Source organism: Rhinatrema bivittatum, chromosome 9 (genome assembly GCF_901001135.1).
Source record: "Rhinatrema bivittatum chromosome 9, aRhiBiv1.1, whole genome shotgun sequence".
Lineage (NCBI taxonomy): Eukaryota > Metazoa > Chordata > Amphibia > Gymnophiona > Rhinatrematidae > Rhinatrema > Rhinatrema bivittatum.
Genome location: NC_042623.1, coordinates 80878237 through 80904719, shown reverse-complemented (window position 1 = coordinate 80904719; position 26483 = coordinate 80878237). Strand labels below are relative to the sequence as shown.

General features: G+C 44.7%; 1 protein-coding gene across 2 annotated transcripts in view; it reads left to right on the top strand.

The window, feature by feature from the left end:
- The window catches only part of TUBGCP6 (tubulin gamma complex associated protein 6), a 166973-nt gene that overhangs the window by 32136 nt on the left and 108354 nt on the right, over positions 1 to 26483 (top strand). For both annotated transcript variants that reach the window (XM_029617392.1, XM_029617393.1), the window contains exons 8-10: positions 12350 to 12459; positions 12619 to 12710; positions 17998 to 18137. In XM_029617392.1, the coding sequence (XP_029473252.1) occupies positions 12350 to 12459; positions 12619 to 12710; positions 17998 to 18137 (342 nt within the window). The remainder of the gene's footprint in view (positions 1 to 12349; positions 12460 to 12618; positions 12711 to 17997; positions 18138 to 26483) is intronic.

The window sequence follows — 26483 nt, the reverse complement described above, 5'->3', positions numbered from 1 at the left end:
CTTCCGTCCTTCACAGCTGAAGAACAGAGATCTCTTCGTTTCCTGGATGTCAAACGCACTCTAATTCGCTACTTGGAGGTCACTAACGACATCGGAGTCTCGGACCATTTATTTGTCCTGTGGTCGGGGCCAAGGAAGGGGGTCCCAGGCCTCGAAGACGATTGCGAGATGGCTTAAGGAAGCCATAGTCTCAGCGTACATCGGTGCTAGTTGGACTCCTCCGCTGGGCGTCAAAGCCCATTCTCTTCACTCACAGGCAGCTTCCTGTGCCGAAGTACAGTCCGTCTCCTCCCAAGAGATTTGCCGGGCGACGACTTGGAAGTCTCTGCACAGCTTTGTGCGACATTATCGACTGCACCTACCATCATCCACCTCCGGATACTTTGGCGACCAGATCATTCGAGCAGGGCTTTCAAGGGCCCACCCGGTGTAGGGAAGCTTTGGTACATCCCACCGTCTGGACTGATCCTGGTACGTACAGGAAAAAGAATTTTTCCTTACCTGCTAATTTTCGTTCCTGTAGTACCAAGGATCAGTCCAGACGCTCACCTCATTGATTGCTGGGTTTCTAGGGTCTTTCCTGCTCGATCTACTCTACTCATTTTGATACATGTTGTTAACCTCGTCTTATGAGACTGTTTCACGGTTCTTTCTGCAAGTTTCAGTTATGGCACTAGTTGCCTTAGTTTTTGATCTGTTATAGTTGGGGACACTTGATCCATCCTTTGTAAGTTGTTATTCTGGCTTTGATATACTCTATACTGAGCTCTTAAAGAGGGTGCACTGGTTAATATGACAGCACCCTCTGAAGCCTTGTCTGACTCCATCTGCTGGACAGGGGGACATAACCCACCATCTGGACTGATCCTTGGTACTACAGGAACGAAAATTAGCAGGTAAGGAATAATTTTCTTTTAACATCTTTAAGGTCTGCTTCACTATGCCTTGTCCAGGCTTTAAATTATGTTGGCCACAGATGGCCACTCTTCATGTTTATATATGTCTTGGACCACAACATGATCAGAAGAATTGTAGGGACTGCGGTCGCATGTCCCCACGGGCTCAAAGACAGCAAGCCGCAAGAATCCAAGACTTACAATCCAGAGCTTCAGGCTCTTATGCCACTTCTGAAGCCTCTGTTCGCTCCTCTCCAGGTCCTAAATGAAAAAACAAGGACCCATCATCGAGAAGAGCCTCTTCAGTGGACTTCCCCCAGGTCAGGTCATCGCCCCTTGACCGCCAGTCGAGACTCAGTCCAAGCCGAGGAGGATGTGTCGGTGGCATCGCGGCCACGTGCTTCACAGAATCATTCAATTTCATCGACACATCGACGCTCCACCATTAAGAGAACTGATGCAGCGTCGAAGACTGTGATCATTGACGCAAGCCAGATTCTGTGTCGAAGAAGCGTTGAATCGACGCACCATCGATGTAGTCAACGCTGTCGCATCGGCGCAAAGAAGATATTGCGTCTCCGTCTATTCCAACCGATGCTCCTGCGACGCAACCCGATCCTGCCGGAGATCCCTCCGACTCAGCCGGCTCCTAAATTACCGAAAAAAAACACCACTCTGGTCATAAGGGGAAGAAATCAGTTTCAACACCCTTACCAATAGAATCTGAAGAGGATCTATCACCAATTCACCTATCAGATACATCTTTTTCACAGAGATCGTCATCTGCCTCTATACTATCCATTGATACGCCGGTTCCAAGAAAGGTTTTACCTTCTCAACCACCATTAAAGCCTGCGGCAGTTCCACAGCCATCTACGTCGACATTAACAGCACAAGCAATGTCAAAAATTACTACCATTCTTGATCAACTCCTACAGGCGGTAGTCACACCGACATTACCACCCACAGGACCTCCAGAATAACTATTTCCTGTTCTGGAAAATCCACCAATACCCACTAAGGTACCTACAGGACTTCCACCTTCGAAGTTACCAATAAATGAGGATGTTTCGGACACAGATACTTCCTCAAACTCATCAACAGGTTACCCTTCTGATCCGCCAGAATTGCCTCCACAACCTTCATCCTCTCCAGAGGATCTTTCATATTCTCAATTTATTGAGAAAGTTGGACAAATTAAATGTCGAAACGAAAAGGATTCCAAACCCACAACAGGAAATGTTGGGAATCCTTAAAATATTTGATGTTCCTAATGAACCAGTGGCTTTACCACAACTCCAGGTTTTAACATCATTAATGGAGAAAGCATGGGACACTCCATTATCTACACCATCAACATCAAGGAAAGTAGACATTAAATATCGAATGAAAGATTCTCCATTTCATACTACAGTCCAACTTCCAGACCAATCAATCGTGGTTGAATCTGCGATGCAGAAAGCTCTTAAGTGAAAAATACATTCTAATACTCCTCCAAATAAAGAAAATAAGTCCCTTGATGATTTTGCCAAAAGATCCTTCCAATCCGCTATGCTGAATGATAGAATACAAAATCATCAATTCTATATAGCTCAATATCTATTTGAGAACTTACAAGCATTAAAGCCACACCTACAACAAGGGTCTCAGGATAACACATTACCTATTCCATTTTATAACTTGGAAGAAGGATTAAGACACCTGTTACAATCGGTGCATGAGGGCTTCGACATCTCATCTAAAGCATCGCAAATGCATTAGCAGCACGACGTATAACGTGGTTACGTTCCAGTGCTATTTGTGAGGACATCCACGACAAACTTGCAAATCTGCCATGTCGCCCAGATAATTTATTTGGAGATCAGTTTACTACCACATTTGCAACATTGAAGGAACAAAAAACTGCAGTATTTTCTCTAACAGCACCTCAGCATTCCACCACAGCACGACGCTCGTACACTACCCCTGCTCCTTACAGGAAGCAATCCTTTAAACCATTTAAGCCTTATTATAAGCCTCAAACCTATTACCCGCCCAGGCAACAGCCATATCAGGCACCAGCACCTCGTCAACATGCAAGAAACCCCTGTCCAACTAGACAGCCGACTGATCCTCAACCGGCTAAACCAGCATCAGGTTTTTAAAACCTGCTCTGCCACCACCACTAGTGGGAGGGAGATTATCCAATTTTCTTCCAGCATAGAACAGCATAACATCAGATCAATGGGTTCTATCCATAATACAATACAGATACTCTCTCCATTTTTCCTCCCTACCTACCCTTCCACATCGAATCCATCAAAAAGCATTCACATTCCACAAATCTCATCTTCTGCAAGAAATACAACTTCTTACAAAACAATTGTATCCAGAAGATACCTTACCCAAAGAAACATCTAGGGTTTTACTCCCAATATTTCCTAATTCCCAAGAAATCGGGAGGACTGCGTCCAATCTTAGACTTCCGTTCACTCACAAATATCTTCAAACAGAGAAATTCAAGATGACTTTTCTCAAATCCATACTCCCCCTTTCTTCAACCCAACGACTGGATGTGTTCACTCAACCTGAAGGATGCATATGCACATATGCCAATTCATCCAAGATCCAGATGTTACCTGTGTTTCCAGATGAGAAATCAACACTTCCAATACAAGGGTCTTCCGTTTGGCCTCTCTTCTGCCCCAAGAGTGTTCACCAAATGCCTAGCAGTGGTGGTGGCACACCTTCGACTACAGGGAGTGCAAATATTTCCTTACCTCGACGATTGGCTGATAGTTGCAGGCAATCATTCACTGTTACGAGACCATCTTCTTTGAACGATATCGTGTTTAGACGCTCTCGGTCTTCTCATAAACTACGAAAATTCAAATCTGGAACCCACGCAGACTTTACAGTTTATAGGAGCCCTCATAGACACAGTCCAAGACAAAGCATTCTTACCGCATCCGAGAGCGTTAACTCTTTCAACGATTGCTACAACGCTCCTTCACGCTACGACAGTGCCAGCACGCCAGGTCCTCACAATTCTGGAACATATGGCTGCATCCATTTATGTGGTTCCAAATACGCGCCTCCACATGCACCGTCTACAATGGGGCTTGAAACATCAATGGGATCAATTTCTCCAACCATTGTCAACCCCCATTTCATTAACCAACAGTATGAAACAGGATCTAGAATGGTGGTTATTTCCAAACACCCTACAATCGGGCTCCCCCTTACATCCATTACGACATCAGATCTTACTAACCACAGATGCGTCCCCCACAGGATGGGGAGCACACTTGAAACACAAACACAAGGTCAATGGATCTCATACGAATGGACATTTCACATCAATCTCTTGGAACTGAGAGCGGTACGTTATGCCCTTCGAGCCTTCAAAAGCTACCTTCAGGGAAAGATTGTAATGATTCACACGGACAATCAAGTTACCGTGTTTTACATCAACAAAGGAGGGTCCGGTTCTTGGAACCTCTGCAAGGAAACGGTTCAGATTCTGGAATGGGCCCACAGCAGATTAATTTTCCTGCAGGCGACTTATCTGCCAGGCATTCACAATTCCAGAGCAGACAGACTTAGCAGGATTTTTCACCCCCACGAATGGGAGCTAAATCCAAAGGAGACCAATCACATATTTTTGGTCTGGGGCCTCCCATCCATAGACCTCTTTGCGATAAAAATCAACGCAAAGATCAAGACTTTTTGCTCCGTTTATCCAAGCCCACAAAGACTTGCCCTGGATGCGTTTTTAATCAGTTGGAAAAACAATCTCCTATACGCATTTCCGCTGATACCCCTCATCGCTCAAACAATTCAGAGGTGTATCGAGGACCAAGCAGATCTGATACTCATAGCACCTGCATGGTCAAGGCAACCATGGTACAGCTACCCTCCTACGCCTATCGATTTGCAATCCAATACTTCTAAGGGACAGCGATCGCCTTCTTACACAGGACAACTGATTACTACTACATCCCCTTCACTCTTGCCTGCATCTCATGGCATGGAGGTTGAGAGGCTCGCGTATCAATATTTGAACATCTCTCCTGTCCTCAAGAAAGCTTTCCACAAGATTAAATTACCAAAGGAAATGAACTCGTTATAATTCCTAGTGCTTGTCGACAGGAACGGATCCATTCACTTGCTCTCCGGAACAACTTCTCTCGTACCTTCATTTGCTATACAGTGATGGACTAGCCACTTCCTCTTTACAGGTATATTTAAGCGCTATTGCAGCTTACCACATCCCTCTTAATGGAGAGCCTATTTTATGTTATACTTTAGTTTCGAGATTCATGACAGGAGTCTGACGCTTACGTCCACCATTACAGAAGCCACCAGTACCGTGGGACATTAACACAGTTCTCGAACAACTCATGCTTCCACCATTCGAACCTTTAGAAACCTGTCACCTTCATTACCTCTCCTGGAAGGTGATCTTTCTGGTAGCAATAACTTCAGCGAGAAGAATAAGTGAATTGCACGCTCTGGTTCATTTTCCTCCTTATCTTCAATTTCACCATGACAAAGTGACCTTATGGACACACCCAAAATTTTTACCAAAGGTGATTTCCAGTTTTCATATTAACCAGACTATCACCTTACCTACATTTCATCCAAAACCTCATCACGACGACAATGAGAGGAAATTACATATTTTAGACTATAAATGTGCATTGGCTTACTACAAGCAGCGTACAGATTCTCCCAATAGGCCATCCCAATTATTTCTTTCATTCAATCCAAATTCACAGTGACGGCCAGTAACAAAAAAAACTTTATCCACCTGGATAACCAACTGCATTCAGTTTTGCTATACTCAAATATCACAGACGTTACCTGCAGCACCAAAAGCACATCAGGTACGCGCAATGGCAGCTTCCATAGCCAACCTCCACAAAGTACCAATCACAGATATCTGTAAAGCAGCGACATGGTCTTCGTTACACACTTTCACATCCCACTATTGTTTGGACAAACGATCAGTGGATGATGCATTAATGGGTCGGACTACCCTCCAGAAGAGCACAAAATCCACAAACAGGAAGCCTTCATAGGAACTGTCTGCCATTACTTCTAATATTGAGCACATCAAGAACTCTGAACGTAACAACCTGCTCAATATCTCAGCTGGGGACTCCCAGACAGCATGGCTAATTCAGATGCTGATCTACGTGAAAAGAGCAAGTTTGCTTACTGTAAACGGTGTTTTCCGTAGATAGCAGATGAATTACCCATGCTGGCCCTCCCGCCTCCCCGGACAGTTCTAACATAACTTACTTGCTTTGATACTGACTGAGGAACTTGAGGCAATACTAGCAGCAGGCAGGAGGGAGCCCCTGGCTGAAAGATTTTATTAGACTTAGAGAGAGCTCCGCCACCTAGTGGCACGGAAGACATACCCAGACAGCATGGCTAATTCATCTGCTATCTACGGAAAACACCGTTTATGGTAAGCAAACTTACTCTTCTTTGAAGTGGTTGCTTTTTACCATCTTCTTTTGGCTGAAAACGTAACCTGTTTTTAACCCAGGTTGCCACATTAGGACCTGTCCCCAGGCTACCCAGGATGTTTTGAGTGGAGCAGTGTCAAAGATCTTGTTGAACTTGCGTACTCCGCACTAAATCCCTGGTGACCCAGTCAAAGAAATCAGATTTATTGAGCTTGGCTTTTCTTTATTGCATTCATGCTGAATTATGGAAATACAGTGAAATTTGGAATTGATTACTGTGCAGTATTTGCTGTTCCTGTTTATACACCAGATCAGTCCAGACAAGTGGGTTTTGCATCCCTACCAACAGATAGAGGCAGAGAATAAAAACCTTTCAGGTACTGCTATACAACCGAGAGTGCCACCTGCAGTCCCTCTGGTATTTCTCTTACTCCAGCAGATGGTAGAGGTGCAAACCTGCAGACAGAGAGCAAATAAATAAATAAATAAAAGAGAATAGAGATTAGGTTTGTGAGAAGAAGAGATGTTTTTGAAGAGACTCTCCCTGAGGTGTTAGCTTTGTGTACCATCCCTCAGGTTGAGTCGGGTGAGCTGGGGGTTGGCAATCCCTAAGCAGCTTTAGCTCGCAGTATTCAGGGGTCTGAAAACCCAGGGGTCCTGATTCCCTCTTTCCTCCTGAAGGCTTCTTCCCAGAGTTTTCCTTCCTACTTCAGCAGTAGGGAAATAATTATCTTTTCTGGCTGGGGATTATTTTGGGAACCACTGTTACCTTAAGAAAAAAAAAAAAAAAAGCAAGTGTTGGAAGGCCTGCAAATAGTGCAATCTCATAGCTGGCTTTCAGGGAGGGAAGAGGCTGTCAGCTTGCTGCATTGTTGAGTTGCTGGTGGTGTGTCAGGGCAGGGTGCGCTGCTTCTGATTCAGGCCAAGATCGCACCGACATTTAATGCGGCAGGCAGACCCGACCGTGAGTGAGGGTAATTGCGCCTCCGTTGGCCTGAGTGCTGGAAAAGTTGTCTGGCCTGTGGCTCCAGCTGCATCAGTTTGAATGCTGCCGTGTTGTGCCGGGGTTATACTTCTGGAGGGGGAGGGATCCTCTGAGGCAGCTGTGACTGGCAAAAGAGTCACTTTTTCCCAGGGCCCTGTTTAAAAAAAAACAAAACAAAAAAAACCTCAGTCTTAGTGGTTGCTCTGGTAAGAAAGACACCCGCAGCAGTAGACAGGAGGTCTCTCAGGAGCCCAGGGATTTTCTTTCACCACTTTCTCCAGCAATTCAGACAGGGTTGGAGGAAGGTCAGGCAAAGGAGCTCGTGCCAGATGCAAGGGACAATGATGTGGAAGAATTCTCCACAGATTTTGTCCTCCTGTTGCACAAGACCTATTTGGCCAGGAGACGTGCAGGAGGTAAAAGGCCTCTGAATTAGCAGCCACAGTGTCCTTCTAAGAGGTCCTCACCCAGGGAGTTGGGGGACCTGCCTCACTGTTTAGGACTTGACCTTCCTGATGAAGTGTAAGATTCTGAAGATTCAGTTGATTTACAGGATGGTCACGAGGATAATCTGGATGATGATCCTGGGATTAACCCAGCAGTCGACACGGCAGATGGGGACCTCAACGGGGATAAGGATCTTGTAGACCTGGACGAGGTTCTAATGGTGGAGGGGTCCACAAAGAGGAGTTGAAGCCTCTTATTTCCCAGGTACTGAAGGAGCTGGGTGTTAAAGTGGTCCAGGAAGAGTCAGATAATGAAAGGTGGACCCGATGTTGGATGGACTGTGAGGTCCAACAATGGCCTTTCCACTGCCTAAAAAAGATTAAGAAACTGGTGAACAGGGAATGGTATTTTTCTGAAGCAGGTCTCAAGGTGGCCAGGGCAATGGCAAAGTTATACCCTTTAACGGAGGCTACTTTGCAGTTATTAGTCTTGTTTCAGGTAGGTTTCCATGTCTGCAGTCACCAAGAAGATGACCATTCTAGTAGCAGGATCAGTTGCATTGAGGGATGTGCAGGACTGCAAGCTGGAAGTTCAGCTGAAGAGAATGTTTGAGGTTTCAGCTTTGAGCCTCTGAATGGCAATCTGTGGTAGTCTGATGCAAAGAGCCTGTTTGCACTGGGTTCAAAACTCTCAGGAGAAGAATGGGCCGGTTTGGCTGACGATAGGCAGGCAGCCCAGATGGAAGTAGGGGTCGTGTATATATTGCTGATGCCCTGTATGATTTGATTCTGACTTTGGCCAAGAGCATGGTCACTGCGGTCTCAGTGTAACCGTATCCTTCAGACCCCTTCATCAGCATACTGGCTTCTGTGGTTATGGAATTGGTCATCAGACACGTGGTCCAAGTTTTAGCTTTGTAATCTTCCTTTTAAATGAAAGTTGATGTTTGGAGAGGACCTGGAACAGTTGATGAAGCATTTAGGGGAGTCGAAGGGGAACTAGCTGCTGGAAGGTAAGCCCAGTAGGAAGACTTTAGCTCACGCCTATTTTCAGGAAATGAGATGGTTTTATCCCAGCAACAAGGGCTCTTCAGTGCCCTTACTGAAACAGGGGTCTGGAAGACAGCAGTCCTTTCAGGGTTCCTGTAGACCCTCCAGAATTGGTTTCAGTTAGGGTACTGGAACTGGTAATTAATCGCAATGAAGCCAGTCTGGTCCACTCTCTCAGAGAGGCGATCGAGGAACGCCTAATGCAATCTTACGAGGAGTGGACCAGGATCACCTCAGATCAATGGATTACAAAGGTGATAAGAGACAGCTATGCTTTAGAATTTTCTAGCTCCATCAAAGAAGCCTTTGTGATGTCGTATTGTGAGTCCCAAGACAAACAAGAAGTGGTTCAGGGTACGATGCAGCAGCTCCAGCAGTTAGGAGTGATCGTGTCTGTGCCATCAAAAGAGCAGGGTCAAGTGAGGGTACTTGATTTACTTTGTAGTGCTCAAAAAGGAGGGGACTTTTCGGCCCATTCTTGACCTGCAGAAGGTCAGTGGCATTTCGAGTGCCCAGATTTCGTATGGAGACATTGTGGACGGTAATAGCGGTGGTCCATCAAGGGGCGTTTTTGGCTTCATTGGACTTGACGGAGGCTTATTTACACCTTCCCATACGAGTGGATCATCAGATTTATTCATTTCATGGTCCTATGTCACTATTTCCAATTTGAAGCCTTGCCCTTCAAACTCGCTAGAGCATCACGTACTTTCATGAAGATGGCTGTAGTGGTAGTGGCAGCGGCTGCAGCGCTCTGGAAAGAGGGGATCCTAGTTTATCCTTACTTGGATGACTGGCTTATCCAAGCAAAGTTGGAGGAGGAATGTCGTAGTCGATTCGGAAGGTGCTGAAATGTTGCAGACTCTGGACTGAGTGGTGAACCTAGCAAAGAGTCACCTGGTGCCGACACAGACATTGAAATACCTGGGAGCGAGGTTTGACACTCATCTGGGCAAGGTGTTTCTCACTTCAGAAAGGATTTTGAAGTTGCAGTCGTAAGTAGCCCGGCTTCTGCGAATGCTAGTGCCCAGGACTAGGGATTATCTTCAGGTGCTGGGTTCTATGGCAACTACGCTGGATTTGGTTCAATGGGCCTTTGTCCATATGCATCCAGTCTAGAGGGTGTTTCTTTCCTGTTGGAATCAGTTATTGGAAGAGTTTCATCGGTCCTTAACACTGCAGGGGGTCTCCAGATCTAGTCTCTTGTGGTGCCTTTTTTAGAGCAGTTTGGAGAAGGTGTAGATCTGGAGGACTGGGTAGTGGTGACCATGGATGCTAGCCTCTCCGGTTGGGAGGTGGTGTGCCAGTGGTGGACCATACAAGGATGGTGGTTGCCAGTAGAAGCATCCTGGTCTATCAATCATTTAGAAATAAGGGCGGTGCACAGGGCATTGGTGGCATTTCTTCCGCAGATTTGGAGTCAAATGGTCAGAATGTTCTCAGACAATGTAACAGTGTATAACAATCTGAAGGGCAGGACAAAGAGTCGAGTGGTGGCCCTGGAAGCTCAGGAGTTGTTGGTCTGGGTAGAACAACATCTGGAGTGCATTGTGGCGTCTCCTGTGGCTGGATTGGACAATGTGCAGGTGGAGTTTCTCAGCAGGCAGCAGTTGGATCCGAAGGCTGTGGATCTCATTCAAGTCAGGTGGGGCAGCCCCCAGCTGGATCTGGTGGTGACGCAAGGCAATGCTAAGGTGGCTTGGTTCTTCAGTCGCAGACGAGAGAGAGGGGCTGAAGGAATAGACACACTGGTTCTCCTGTGGCCAACGTGAATTCTGCTGTACATTTTTCCCCCATGGCCTTTTGTAGGTCGGGTGTTGAGACGCATAGAACGGCTGCAACGTCTGTGGTTCATGGATCTGATTCATCTCGCTGTAGATGGGGCCCATCCAGTTAGTTCATCTGCAAGACCTGCTCAGGAAAGGGCCTATCTTTTCGGATTGGGTGGATCCCTTTTGTCTCATGGCTTGGCTTTTGAGAGGAGAGTCTGTTGTGGCTACATTGCTACAGGCTAGAAGGCCAGTCACCTCGCTGGCTTATGTCAGAGTATGGAGGGTGTTTTGAGTCCTGGTGTATAAATGAAGGCCTGGATCCATTGCGGGAAGATATTACGCAAATCTTGGCCTTTTTGCAGCAGGTCTTGTCCAAGGACTTGGCCTATAATTCAGTTCGGGTACAGGTGGAGACCTTGGCTTGCCTTCATTAGAGTTTGCAGGGAAAGTCTTTGGCTGCCCATCCGGATATCATACACTTTCTCAAAGGTGCAAATATTTGCGGCCGCCGGTGAGAAGAACATGTCCCTCATGGAATCTTAACGTGGACTTGCGAGGTGTTGTGTGCTCCATTTGAGCCTTTTATGGAGAACATCGCTGAAGGACATCCACCTTGAAAACTGTGTTTCTGGTGGCAATTTGTTTGGCTAGATGAATTTCGGAACACCAGTCTTTATCCTGTAGGGAACTGTTCCTGCAGATTTCGAACACTGGGGTGACTTTGCGTACCATGCCCTCGTTTTTGCAAGGGTTGTTCTTTTCATCTCAACCTGATGGTGGAATTACTGGCGTTTACGAATGTGCCTTCGGAAGGATCACATGCGAGGGAACTTCACTTATTGGATGTGTGGTGAACTCTTGTGTTTTCGTAAGGTCACTAACAGTTTCCGAAGTTCAGATCATCTATTTTTTTTGTTTGGGGGCACAAACAAAGGAGCCAAAGCATGATTGCTCGATGGTTGAAGGAGGCTATTTTTTCAACCTATATCTGCCAAGGCCGGACAGTCCTGGAAGGGTTGAAGGAGCATTCTATTAGACTGGAAGCAGCCTCTTGGGCAGAGTGTCATTTGGTGTTGCCTCAAGATCTGAAGAGCAGCGACAGTCTTCCCTTCATGCTTTCACCAAGCACTACCATTTAGATGTGTGGGTTTCAGGGGAGGCGAACTCTTTCGGGTGCCACCCAGTGTAGGGAAGCTTGGGTATATCTGTCTTGTCTAGACAGATCTGGGGTATGAATAGGAAAGGAAAATTGGTTCTTGCCTGCTAATTTTCATTCCTGGAATTCCACAGATCAGTCCAGAGACCCATCCCCTGGTACCGAAAGACTGATGTAGTTGTGATAACTATTAATGCAGAACCTATTGTAACTTGTATATGTTTTTAATATTAGGACTGATGGATTTTCAGTGACTGTTGGATGTGAAGGCTTCATTTCAGAAAGCCCCAACTACGTTCATCCTGGTAGGGGGTGTTGTTTATTGCTTTTGAGTTTGTAGCTCTACTTGGCTTGGGTACAGGTCAATACTGAGGGCCTGCAGGTGGCACTCTTGGTTATATAGCAGTGCTTGAAAAGTTTTTATTCTCTGCCTCCATCTGCTGGTAGGGATGCAAAACCCACTTGCCGGACTGATCTGTGGTGTTACAGGAACGAAAATTAGCAGGTAAGAACCAATTTTCCTTTAACCAGAGAGTCATCTTTTGCAGTATGACAAATTTTTACAGATTGATTGTTTCTTTGCAGGGTGTGAAATTGCTTTCATATCTTTATAAAGAGGCTCTTGACAACTGCAGCAATGAACATTATGCAGTTTTGTTGTCGCTCTTAAAAACTAGCTGTGAGCCCTATACCAGGTGAGTCTGCAGCATGTTTTATGCATTCCCAGCGGTCCTATGTATCTGATCAAAGAATTACTGTACTTGACTTCCCTAGAAAATGCTTATATAATTCTAAACAATTGTCATAATCTACGAGAAACCTTTCTGTTTTGAGATTTTTTTTGTTCACTACAGGTTTGTATATGATTGGGTGTACAGTGGATTTTTCAAGGATGCCTATGGAGAATTCATGATTCAGGTGAATGAGGATTATCTTCACTTTAGAGGTAATTTCTTGTACAATTTGCAATGGTTTTATTAACTGTGTGTATGTGAGGGGGGGGGGGGTTATTTTGATTTATTTCCCTTATAATTTCTCTAGGATTTCTTTGGGAGTGGAATTAGCCCAACCTGATTCCTCACAGTTGTATTTAGTATCCCCAATTCTCTGTTCATCTTCAGGGAAGATAGATAGTTCCATGGACCCTGATCAGGTACACATGCTATAATCGTGCTAGAGGCATAGAAGTAAATTTGCATCTTTTGAAAAAAAATAAAAAATGCAAAACTAAAAACAATAAGGCTATGAGACACTTTTTTTTTCTCACAGTACTGTAATTCCTTAGTGGTTCATGGCTGCACTACTCACAGTGGCCACAAGGTATCAGTATATCTATTTCCTAGTGTATAGACAGATGGACACAGGACCAGTGGGTTATGCTCCCCTGCCAGCAGATGGAGACAGAGCAAGCTGATGTCACAGTATATATACTCCTGCAGTAACCCCAGCTTGCCAGCATTCTCCATTTCCAGCAGATGGTGGACATGCATCTCGCTATGGGGATTGCTTCAGATTTTGGAAGGAGAATTTTAAATTAAATAAGGAAAAACCTTGCTCTCCTGTGGTGATACCAAGTGATCCCTCCCTCAGTGAGAATTCCTGAGGTGATTTCCGTGATTTCCTCAGATGTGTGCCTTGGTCCAGTAGCTAGGTTTCCTGGCGTGGTCTTCTTAGCTGATTGTACAGCTTAAAGGCAGTGACTGCAGATGCCACTCCCTCTGCGGCTGGAGACTTTCTACTGAGCCGGTAAGCGCTGAGCTCAGGTAAGTTTTTAACAAAGAAAAAAAGTTTTACCTTCAGAAACAGTTAGAGGGGTTTTTAGGACTACCTCCGGTCTCCATGCTTGGTGCGCATTCTGACGTTCGTTGCTGCTCCCATTGGGGTCAGGGGTACTGGGCAGCCTGGCGGGTTGAGTGGCCTTGGTGGGCTAGGCCCTGCAGTTAGGCTCTTTGCCTGCGCGCCGCGTGGTAGGCCGTGGCGGCATTTTTCTGCGCTTCTGTGCATGCATTACTGCCCTCTACAGGAAGTCGGTGTGCGCAGTACATCAGCTCTGCTTATGCGTTGTGTGTTCAGTGTTGGGCACGCATTTTGCAAGCACAAGTTTTTAACATGGTGATACACTCAAGCCTTGGCGCACAAGTGAACCTAGCGAAGAGTCTAAAGCTGACAGCGCTGGTGAACAAGAAGCCTAAACACCTTTCTCTCTGTGTTGCCTGTAATATTTGGGCTTCTCAGCCTGACCTGTCCTCTAACATATGTCAGTGCTGTTTGGATGCTCAGGAAGAGTTGGCTTCTTCAGATTTTGCTAAGCCTGGATCATCCCATCCTGATGATGGTCCGATTTCGGCTTTGTCCGGAGGTACGCCAGGCCTTGGTACTCCCTTGATTGGCTACTCCGCTGACGATGGCAGTTCAGTGGGCCCTACTTCAGTTCCTTCTGGTTTTGGCCTGGATCCAGCTGTTTTTTCTTAGGCTTGTAAACCTTGAAAAAACTCCACCTTTCTGCAGGCACAGTCCTCAGCTCCACCTAATCTTATAATGACAGACCCTCAGCCGATGGCCTGTCACTCTTCAAGTCCTATAGTTAAATGCCAGAGCACGCCTAGGTTCGCTGCAGATAATCCCATCAGGAGCCTGGATGGCACTGATGAGGCGGATCTGATTTCCTTGGAAGATGGGGAAATGCCTCCAGGAATGGAACTGTATCGGACCATGTTTTGGCTCTTTCAAAGAGATGAACTGCTGGCCCTGACTTCCCAGAGCTTGAAGATGCTGGGCGTTCTTGGTACGGGATTCCATGTCTGTGCCAAAGACGAATCCCATCTTGGTTTCCTTGCCATAAAGCCTCTTGTTTTTTCCTGTTATGGATGCCTTTCAAGAATTGATTGACCTTGAATGGGATGCCCCAGAGGCAAATTTCAAAGATATATTAGAAGGCCTGTACCCCCTGAATCCAACTGTGAGAGAGCATTTGTGTTTTCCTAAAGTGGATGAGCTGGTCTGTGCAGTCTCTAAGCAGACGAATATCCCCATGGAGGGAGGAGCAGCCTTGAAGGATGTACATGATAGGAGGATTGAGGCTATCCTTAAGCAAGCTTTTGAGGCAGTGGCGATGATATTACAGATAGCTTCCTGTTGTGCCCTTGTGGCATGATCTTGTTTGCTTCTCTCTCAGGAAGTTGATGATTCTGGCATGAATTCTAGAGCGGTTATGGAGCCCGCTGCTGAATTTTTAGCAGATGCGGGATGTGATTTGGGCCACTACCACCGAAGCCAGAGGAGTGGCTTCGGTGGTAGCGGCCCAAGACAGCCCAAGAGGAGGAGCAGGCTCAGGTGGTGGATCTTCCTGAGCTTCCCAGTGAAGGTTTGCTGACCCACCTTTGAGAAAAAAGAAATTGGGGGGGGGGTCTCTCTCTCACTCTAGATCAGTGGGTCCTGGAAGTTGAGAAGGATATGAGAACGATATGCGCTGGAATTTTCGCAGTATTCCTCAAGACGTGTTCACGGTGTCTCCTTGCCACTCCCCGCAGAAGAAGCAGCCAGTGGAGTCTACACTTCTACTGCTCCTCATGCTGAGGGCTGATGAGGCAGAACAATTTTCTTGCCAGAGGTTCGGATTCAGAAATTGTTCGGAGCTAATGGCCCAAGGATGTTGGAATGCCAGAGTCCCTCAGGAACATCAATCACCTGGAAGCCCAAGCGGTCTAGTTGGCATGCTTGCAATTTAGCTGCAGGGTCAAGCAGTCTGCATGATGTTTGACAATGTGACGACTGTGGCCCACATCAATCACCAGGGAGGAACCAAGAGCCAGCAAGTGTCGCAGGAAATAGACCAACTTATGGACTGGGCGGAAGACATCTACAGATGATTTCAGCCGCTCACAAGGCAGGAAAAGACAACATAAAGGCAAACTTTCTCAGCAGGGAGAGTCTGGACTCAGGAGAATGGGCGTTGTCAGTTGAGGCGTTTCAGCTGATAGTGGATCGCTGGGGCCTTTCATTCCTAGACTTGTTGGTGACTTCATTCGCAGGAGAGATCCGTGTTCCCTGGACATAGATGCTCTTGTACAGGTCTTGCCAGTAGACAGGTTGCTTTATGCCTTTTCTTTGTGGCCCTTGTTGGGCGGGATAATTCGCAAGATAGAAGGCCACAGGGGACTGGTACATCTGGTGGCACCGAACTGACCTAGGGGTCCATGGTATGCAGATCTGTGGAGACTCCCCTTCGTCTTCCATCACAAATCTATCTGTTGCAGCAGGGACCAGTTCTTAACAAGGATCCGACTTGATTCTGTCTTATGGTTTGGCCCTTGAGAGGGCTTGCCTGTTGAAGCGTGGATATTCTTTTGCAGTGATTGCTACCTTGCTATGCGCTCAGAAGCTCTCCACTTCCTTTAACCTCTTGTGCAAGTTTGGAGAGTGTTCGAGGCCTGATGCAAGGAGTGTGGTATTCTTCCTCGTTCAGTTAAGATCCTGCTCATTCTGGACTTTTTGCAGGATGGGTTGAATAAAGGATCGGCCCTTAATTCCTTGAATAAAGGATGGGCCCTTAATTCCTTGAATGTACAGGTTGTGACTCTTGCCTATGTCAGAGGCCCGGTGAATGGTGATTCCTTGTCCTCTCATCCTGATGTGGCCCAGTTTTTTTGAAGGGCGTGAAGCATCTTGTGGAGTCTTAATTTGGTGCTGGATTTCTTGGCAGGCCCCTCGTTCCAATCGCTGCATAGCTTTCCTTGCAGTTACTGACCTTAAAAAGTTGTTCCTGGTGGCTATCTGTTCTCTGTGTCAAATTTCCAAGCTGCAGGCCTTGTCTAACCAGGAGCCATTCCTTGTGTTACTCCAGGGACGTTGCAGCTGTGTACTGTGCCATCGCTCTTGCCTAAGGTGGTCTCAGAATTTCATTTGAATCAGTCCATTTCCTGTCATCATTGGATAAGGTCAAGGACGAAGATTAGATGTCAAGAGACTTGTTGTGCGGTATCTGGAGGTTTCTGAGCCTTTCCGAAAGACACATCGCCTGTTTGTCCTTCATGGTGGCTGGAAGCAGGGCGAATTGGCTTTGCGGGCTACGATAGCTCGCTGGATTAAGGAAGTGGTCATGGCCGCGTATGTGGATGCTGAAAAGCAGTTGCCTACTCAGGTTAAGGCTCACTTCACTAGGGCTCAGGCATGGGCGGAGGTTAGATTGTTGTCTCCCGTCGATATCTGCTGAGCTGTGACATGGTCCTCCTTACATATTTTTTTTCTAGGTTTTATCATCTGAATGTGCAGGCCTGGGCAGATGCAGTCTTTGCACATGCGGTGTTGACTGCAGCCTCCCACCCTGTTGGGGAGTAGCTTTGGTACATCCTACTGGTCCTGAGTCCATTTGTCTATATGCTAGGAAATGGAGAAATTACTTACCTGATGATTTCGTTTTCCTTAGTGTAGACAGATGGACTCAGCTTTCCTCCCTAGGCTGCCGAATGATTGGGTCAATAGTCCTCCTGTGGGGCTTTGGGTCCCAAGGGATTACTGGTAAGTGTTCATCCAGTCCCTAGTTTGCGATACCTATGTTCTTACTTGAGTTCAGTGTTTCTTGTTGGTTGAGTACAGTAATGGTTGACTGTTTTTAATCGTTTTTTGCTAGTCTATCCACACTTCCTATTGAAGAGAATATTGGCAGGCTGGGGTCATTGCAGCATATATATAGTGTGACGTCAGCTTGCTCTGTCTCCATTTGCTGGCAGGGGAGCATAACCCACTGGTCCTGAATTAATCTGTCTACACTAAGGAAAACAAAATTATCAGGTAAGTAATTTCTCCATTATAATATTAGGATACTGCTACCTGTTAGCCACTGGGGTGTACTGCAGCTGAAATTTTCAGTTAGATTATACATTTTCTGGGAAAACATTATTCTGGATTGTAGGTTTCATATACATTTACTTATCCTGAAAATGTGATTGCTGTAGATTTGGGAGATAATATATAAACAAGAAAAGGTGTTTTCCCCAGTTTTCAGCAAAATCCTTAAGTTTTATGATATAATAAAACTTAAGCATCTGCCTATCCTTAAATATTGGTTACTGTAGGTTGAATGGCTCAGGTCATAACATCTACACAGTAAAGGTTTGTAAAATGTAGAATTTTCTCTTATTGCAACTATGCTTTTCCAGTGGCCCTGAACGTAAAGCCTACAAAATGCAGCCTGAGAGAAATGTTGATGGTGTGCTTCTGTTTTTGCCTTGTAGATAAGCGCTATTGGACCCAGGGCTATATTTTGGCCTCAAAGGAAGTAGAAGATTTTGTTCCTGTGTTCCTAAAGCATATTGCTAATGAGATCTATATTTGTGGGAAAACCATAAACTTGCTAAAGCTGTGTTGTCCCAAGGTAAGTACCTCACGACCATGGGAACATTTTATATTTTTTCTGAATATGTGTATCTCTTGCTTAGAGGGCGTATAGATAGTTGGACTTATCAAGGCAAAATCTGTCATTTTCGTTGGCTAATTTGACCTTTTCCAGTGCATAAAACTTTGTGCCTTATTGTGAACCGTTGTGACGGCAACTAGCTTAATGACGGTATAGAAAAGATTTTAAATAAATTAAATAAATAAATATTTATGAAGGACATAGACTCTCCCACCTGACCAAAAAAGTTTGGAATTTCCTCTGCAGTTTCTGTAGGAATCCTTTGTTTTCTGAAGATTGTTGACACTTTGGCAATTAAGAGCAGGAGCCATGCCATAATTCTACTCTTTCTATTTGCTTTGGAGCTCTGCTTCATTCTTACAGTATGATGGCAGATAAAATAAGATCCATCTAGTCTGCTTAGTTTCTCTTCCTGCTGCAGTATCACAGAGCCAGCCTTCCCTTTTTCACAGTTAGGATTATTTGTGCTTATCCTGTGCTTTTTTTTTTACTTTTGATACCCTCTTCATAGTACTCTAGATTGACTCTATGTTCCAATAGTAAACATGTTGTGAGTGCAAATAAAAAATAGACTTCCTTTAAAATGTCTGCATTCGAATGCAAGAAGTTTGAAAAATAAGACTGGAGAGTTTGAATAGATGACACTAAAGGAAGATATCACCATAGTAGGTATCTCAGAGACCTGGTGAAAGGAGGATAACGAATGGGATATTGTGAAACCAGAATACAAATTATATCAAGACAGGACAGTTAAGTGGATGGAGGGCTGGCACTATTTGTTAAGTATGACATAGAGTCAGGCAGGATAAATGTTTTGCAGGAAACAAACTGCACTATGGAATCTTTACAGATAGAAATTCTTATGGTAAAAGGGAAGCATATAGTAGTGGGGATATTCTTATACTCACCTGGCCAGGATGAGGAAACAGACTGTAAAATGTTAACAGAGATTAAACTGGCTAGTAAAATAGCCGCATCAATAATATTGGAAGACTTCAATTTATTCAAGTAAATGAGTAAGTGTCATATCAGGATATGCAAAGGAGGTAAAGTTTCTAGAATCCATCCATGACTGCTTCATGCACAGTTGGTCATGGAACCAACCAGAGTGGGATCACATTAGTTCCAATTCTCAGTGGTATGCAGGATCTAATGCAAGAGAGAGAGGTGGTGGATCTGTTTGGCAGCAGTGATTATAATGTAATTACATTTGACATAATCACAAATTACTGCAGAATCATTTAACTATAAAAAGGGAGACTATGATAAAATTAGGAAATTTGTTAGGATAAAAAAAAGGAGAAATTCACAAGATTCAAAATTGCAAAGTTTAAAATAACCATCCTAGAGGCCCAGACAAAAATGTATTCCATGCATTAAAAAAGATAGAAGGAAAGCCAAACATCCAGAGCTGTGGGTCTGTATATAATAATGTGGTTTAATAGGTAAAAAAAAGGCAATTAAGGCCTAAAGGGCATCTTTCAAAAAATTGGTAGTAGACCCAAGTGAGGGAAATAGGGAAGAGCATAAGCACTGGCAAGTTGGATGTAAAAAAAGTTATTCAACATGCTAAGAGAGAATTTTGAAAAGAAGCTTTCCATAGAAGTAAAACAAGTAATACAACATTTTTCAAGTACATTCAAAGCAAAAAGACTAAGAAGGGAGTCCATTGTGCTGCTAGATGGCCAAGGAGTAAACGCGGGATGCTCAGGGAGAGGACAAAGAAATAGTAGAAAAACTAAATGAATTCTGTGCCTCTGGCTTTGAGAACGATGTCAGTCATAACCACATTAGAAATATTTTTTGATGGTGATGACTTTGAGCAACTAAAACATCACTGTCAAATTGGAGGATGTAATAAATTAGATTAATAAAGAATAACAAATCACCAGAACCGGATGGTATTCACCCCAGAGTTCTGAAGGAACTCAAACATGAAATTGTAGAATTGTGAGTCTTGTGATTTGCAGCCAATCATTTTAAAACAGTCATGGTACCTGAAGACTGGAGCATAACCAATGTGATGCCAATTTTTATAAAGGGCTCTGGGGTTATCCAGGAATCTATAGATCAGTGATCCTTATGTCAGAGATGGGCAATATGGTAGAAGCTATTTTTTTAAAACAAAATTACTGACCACATAGACAAACATGGTTTAATGGGAGAGAGTCAACATAGTTTTTACAGAGGGAAGTCTCGCCTTACCAATTTATTAGATCTTTTTGAAGGTGTAAATAAACGTGATAAAAGTGGGCCAGTTGATATAGTGTATCTGGATTTTCAGAATGCATTTAACAAAGTCCCTTTAGAGAGGCTCCTCAGGAAATTGGGAGATCATGGGATAAGAGGTAGCATCCTATTATGGATTGATAGCTGGATAAAAGACAAGAACCAGAAGGTATGACTAAATGTTCAGTAATGGTGAGCCCTAGGACCTGTACTATTTAGCATTTTCATAAATGATCTAAAGAAAGGGACAGGGAGTGAGGTTACCAGATTTGCAGATAAGACAAAATTGTTTATAGTTGTTAAAATAGCAATGGATTGTGAGGAACTGCAGAAGAACCTTGTGAGACTAGGTCTCTGGACGACTAAATGGCAGATGCAGTTTAATGTAGACAAGTGAAAAATAATGCACATAAGGAAAAATAATCCCAACTTCAGGTACACGATTCTGGATTCCATATTAGGAGTCGCCACCCAGGAAAAGGACCTTGGAGTCCTTAAGAACATAAGAAAATGCCATACTGGGTCAGACCAAGGGTCCATCAAGCCCAGCATCCTGTTTCCAACAGTGGCTAATCCAGGCCATAAGAACCTGGCAAGTACCCAAAAACTAAGTCTATTCCATGTTACCATTGCTAATGGCAGTGGCTATTCTCTAAGTGAATTTAATAGCAGGTAATGGACTTCTCCTCCAAGAACTTATCCAATCCTTTTTTAAACACAGCTATACTAACTGCACTAACCACATCCTCTGGCAACAAATTCCAGAGTTTAATTGTGCGTTGAGTAAAAAAGAACTTTCTCCGATTAGATTTAAATGTGCCATATGCTAACTTCATGGAGTGCCTCCTAGTCTTTCTACTATCCGAAAGAGTAAATAACCGATTCACATCTACCCGTTCTAGACCTCTCATGATTTTAAACATCTCTATCATATCCCCCCTCAGCCGTCTCTTCTCCAAGCTGAAAAGTCCTAACCTCTTTAGTCTTTCCTCATAGGGGAGCTGTTCCATTCCCCTTATCATTTTGGTAGCCCTTCTCTGTATCTTCTCCATCGCAATTATATCTTTTTTGAGATGCGGCAACCAGAATTGTACACAGTATTCAAGGTGCGGTCTCACCATGGAGCGATACAGAGGCATTATGACATTTTCTGTTTTATTCACCATTCCCTTTCTAATAATTCCCAATATTCTGTTTGCTTTTTTGACTGCCGCAGCACACTGAACCGATTTCAATGTGTTATCCACTATGATGCCTAGATCTTTCTTGGATTGTAGCACCTAATATTGAACCCAACATTGTGTAATTATAGCATGGGTTATTTTTCCCTATATGCATCGCCTTGCACTTATCCACATTAAATTTCATCTGCCATTTGGATGCCCAATTTTCCAGTCTCACAAGGTCTTCCTGCAATTTATCACAATCTGATTGTGATTTAACTACTCTGAACAATTTTGTGTCATCTGCAAATTTGATTATCTCACTCGTCGTATTTCTTTCCAGATCATTTATAAATATATTGAAAAGTAAGGGTCCCAATACAGATCTCTGAGGCACTCCACTGTCCACTCTCTTCCACTGAGAAAATTGTCCATTTAATCCTACTCTCTGTTTCTTGTCTTTTAGCCAGTTTGCAATCCAAGAAAGGACATCGCCACCTATCCCATGTCTTTTTACTTTTCCTAGAAGCCTCTCATGAGGAACTTTGTCAAACACCTTCTGAAAATCCAAGTATACTACATCTACCGGTTCACCTTTATCCACATGTTTATTAACTCCTTCAAAAAAGTGAAGCAAATTTGTGAGGCAAGACTTGCCCTGGGTAAAAGCCATGCTGACTTTGTTCCATTAAACCATGTCTTTCTATATGTTCTGTGATTTTGATGTTTAGAACACTTTCCACTATTTTTCCTGGCACTGAAGTCAGGCTAACCGGTCTGTAGTTTCCCGGTTCGCCCCTGGAGCTCTTTTTAAATATTGGGGTTACATTTGCTATCCTCCAGTCTTCAGGTACAATGGATGATTTTAATGATAGGTTACAAATTTTTACTAATAGGTCTGAAATTTCATTTTTTAGTTCCTTCAGAACTCTGGGGTGTATACCGTCCGGTCCAGGTGATTTACTACTCTTCAGTTTGTCAATCAGGCCTACCACATCTTTTAGGTTCACCGTAATTTGATTCAGTCCATCTGAATCATTATCCATGAAAACCTTCTCCATTAAGGGTACCTCCCCAACATCCTCTTATAGACAATACCTTGAAATCTTTGGCTTAATGTACACAGTGGCAATCAAAAGGCAAATAAAATGCCAGCCATTATTTGGAAAGAATAGAGAACAAAACTGAGAATATTATAATACCTTTGTATTGATCCATGATGCAACTGCACCTTGAGTATTGTGTGCAGTCCTGCTCGCCCCATCATTGAAAAGACAAAGTAGACTTTCTTAGCATTCAGACAAGTTAATTCACGACCAGTAAGTTATGCACCTCTACCAACAGATGGCGACAGAGCAAAGCTAACGACACGGTATATATACTCCTGCACTGGCATCAGCCCACCAGTATTCTCTATCTCCAGCAGATGATGGATGTGCATCTCCCTACTGGGGATTACTGTAAAATAAAATACAAAAAATGAAGGAGAAAAAGAAGGAAATTAATTTGCTTCATTCTCCTGTGGTGATACCTTACGATCCCTTTCTGTCAAGTTTTCCTGAGGTGATAGCTGTGGATCCCTCCCTCAGACGAGTGCCTCAGTCCGGTACTAGTTTTCTGGCACAGATTTAGTTGTAGAGAGAGAAATAGCTGAGAGGATAGCGGGTGCAGGAAGCCAAGCATGGCGGTGAAGGCCTTAGCCCTCTCCCCTCACAGCCAGAGACCGACTTTATACTCAGTCGGGAAGGGCTAAGTTCAGACAAGGAGTAAAAAAAAAAAAAAGTGAGAGTTCCATTCCCCTTCTGGGCTCCGAGCCTCAGCACACTGATCCAACAACCATTCCTACCTCCGAGGGATCTGGGGGAGTTGTGGCAACTTGGCGGTTGAGCAGACTTTTCCTAGGTCCCACTGTCAGGCTTTGCTTAGATGCCATATGGTAGGCCTCAGTGACATTTGCGTGCTTATCTGCTCACAAGTCTGCCACTGTCAGTTGGCTCGCGCTTGCACACCCAGATGTGCACTTAGGTATGGGCACTTATCTTGTCTGCATGTTGTGTGCCTATAATTTTTGGAAGCTTATTGGACAGGCCTTATTTTTGGCCGCCCTGTCCATGCTCGCTTCTGCGGGTGCACAGCTTGGGTGCATAATGGTCAGACACTTGGGGGAGCCTGCTGCTAACGGGTATTTACTTTGTGCTGTTTGCCATGTTCAGGCATCTGTCGTTCCCCCCCCCCCCCCCCCCAACTTGCATCAGCGCTGCTTGAAGGCTCAGGAAGAGTTTTCTCTGGCTGCTTTTGCTGAGCCCTCCTTTCCCAGCATGTTGCAGGAATTGGTCTGGAGGGGGACCTGTCAGAAGTGTTGACTGGTTTTGGGGCTCCCCTAACTGGATCATCAGTGGGGAAAGGCTTCTCAGTGGGCATAGGCCCGACACACCCTAGTTTTGGGTTGGGCCGCAACTGCGTTTGTGCGCTTTTCTGCGTGCAAGTCTGCCACAAAACAGCTTGGTGGGTTAAGCAGCTGTGTGGCTAGACCTCACTTGCAGATTTTTGTTCAGTCTCCGACATGGTAGGCCTAAGAGTTCAGGATCGCAGTATGCAAATCCCCGCACACCTGGTACTGCAGGTAAGCATTATAGTGTGTCTACACCTGCTATGGGTCACATTGATAGGGACCAGGTGGCACGGAGGATGGGAAATTCCTCAGAGGTTGGAACTGTATAGCACTATGTTTCTTTCATAGAACAGATTGCCAGCTCTGATTACCCAGGCACTGAAGATGCTGGGGGTGCCGGGTGCTGAAGCCAAACAAGAATCCCATTAGATTCCTTATGTGAAGCATTATGGATGATATTCAAGAATTGCTTGATCTTGCATGGGAAACCTCAGATGCTATTTTTACAGGGGGATGGGCCTTGGTAGAGCTGTACCCCCTGGATCTGGCAGAGAGAGAGAGAGAGCAGTTGCGCTTCTGAAGGTAGATGCACCGGTGTGTGCCATCACCAAGCGGGCGACTATTCCCGTGAAAGGGTGAGCAGCTTGAAGGAGGCGCAGGATAGGAGTATTAAGGCTATTCTTAAGCAGGCCTCGAGGTGGTGGCAATGATTTGCAGATGTCCTCTTGCTGCTCCTGGTGGATTGCACTTCCTTGCTCTTTCTCAGGAAGTTGATGTCTGGTTTGAATTCAAGGCAGTGCCCTACGGCCTCACCACCCTGGATGAACCCGATCTTGTCTGACCTCAGAAACTAAGCAGGCTTGAATGTCAGCTATGGCTGACGAATGGGTGCTGAGACAATCCAAAACCTACTCTTATGAAATGGCCTTTTAAGGATCACTCTGGTTTGGGAGTAAAAAAAAAAAAAAAAGCCAGTAAGTGGGGCGAGTCCCAGGTTCCTCGATTACCAGAGGATTAAAAGCAGGCACCAGGCTTGTTTGGCATGATAGGTTGTGCTGGGGGTTTCACACGTTTTTGACCCTACAGAGGAACGACTTTTCATAGGGCTTGATCTTTGGGTAGGTTTCAGTCCTTTATCCCAAGCAGCCCAGAGAAAACATGGGCTCAAGTGGCAGTGCTCCCCCGAACCCCTCAATGAAGGTGTGCCTTGGGCAGAGATTAGTTTAGTCTCCCAGTGAGATTTGCTGAGCTGTGACGTGTTTTGTTTTTTTTTGTTTTCCTTATAAAACTTCTAGGCATTATTGCCTGGATATGCAAGCCTGGGAGGACATAACCTTCGTGTGTGCGGTGTTGATCGGACTGTGGGCAGCCTCCCGCCCTATTTGGTAGTAGCTTTGGTTAATCCACACCAGTGGGATGTACCAATCTAAATGCTAAGAAAGGAGAAATTACTACTTACCTGATAATTTCCTTTTCTTTAATGAGGACAGGTTAGTCCACCTTCCTACCATTGGCTGCCAGATGATGGTGCTATTGTCGTCCTGAGTGGCTGAGTTTCTGGGGATTACTGGTTAGTGTCAGATCCAGACCCTAGATTAGTAATATTTCACTCCTTTATCTGATCTCAGTGTTTTTTCTGTTAACTGATTGCTTGAATGGTTGTCTTAATGGTTATTATCATGTATTCTTTAGTTGTCCACAATTGGCTTTTGCAGAGAATACTAGTGGGCTGATGCCGGTGCAGGGGTATATATACCGTGACGTCAACTTTGCTCAGTCTACATCTGCTGGTAGAGGTGCATAACGCACTAGTGTATATTAACCTATCCTCATTTAAAGAAAAATAAATTATCAGGTAAGTAGTAATTTCTCCATAGAAAAAAATGATAAAGGGGATGGAAAAGCTTCCTTACGGAGAAATGCTAAACAGGTTAGGGCTATTTAGCTTGGAAAAGAGATGACTGAGAGAAGATATGATTTGAGATTTAAAAAATCATGAGTGGGGTAGAACAGATAAAATAGTAAACAGTTATTTACCCTTTCAAATATCACTAAGACTAGGGGACACTCCATGAAATTAGCAACTGGCAGATTTAAAACAAATTGTAGGAAGTACTTTTCACTTATGGGTAAGTTTTCAAAAGCTGGCGCATGTAAAAACCGGGAGACGCACGTGAAATTTTAAAAGCCTGCGGCCACGCGCATGTCCTGGTGAAGTGTGTGCCAGCAGCAGGCCGGCGTGCGCAACTTACTATCGCTATGGAGAGCAGGTGAGTATTGGGGGGAAAAAACTTGTTAGAGGGGTTTAGAGATCAGGGAAGATAGGAGAAAAGGCAGGTGCGGGGGGGGGGTGTAGGAAGTCGGACTGGGAGGGAACTGGGGAAAGGCCCAGTCCGTCGCTGCGCGCATTTTATAAAATGCCCTCCTCCCTTACGCACACGAATTAGCACTCGTGCGCAGATAGCAGATTTTATAATATATTGGCGCACACATGTTATAAAAGAGGTGCGTCCGTGCGCG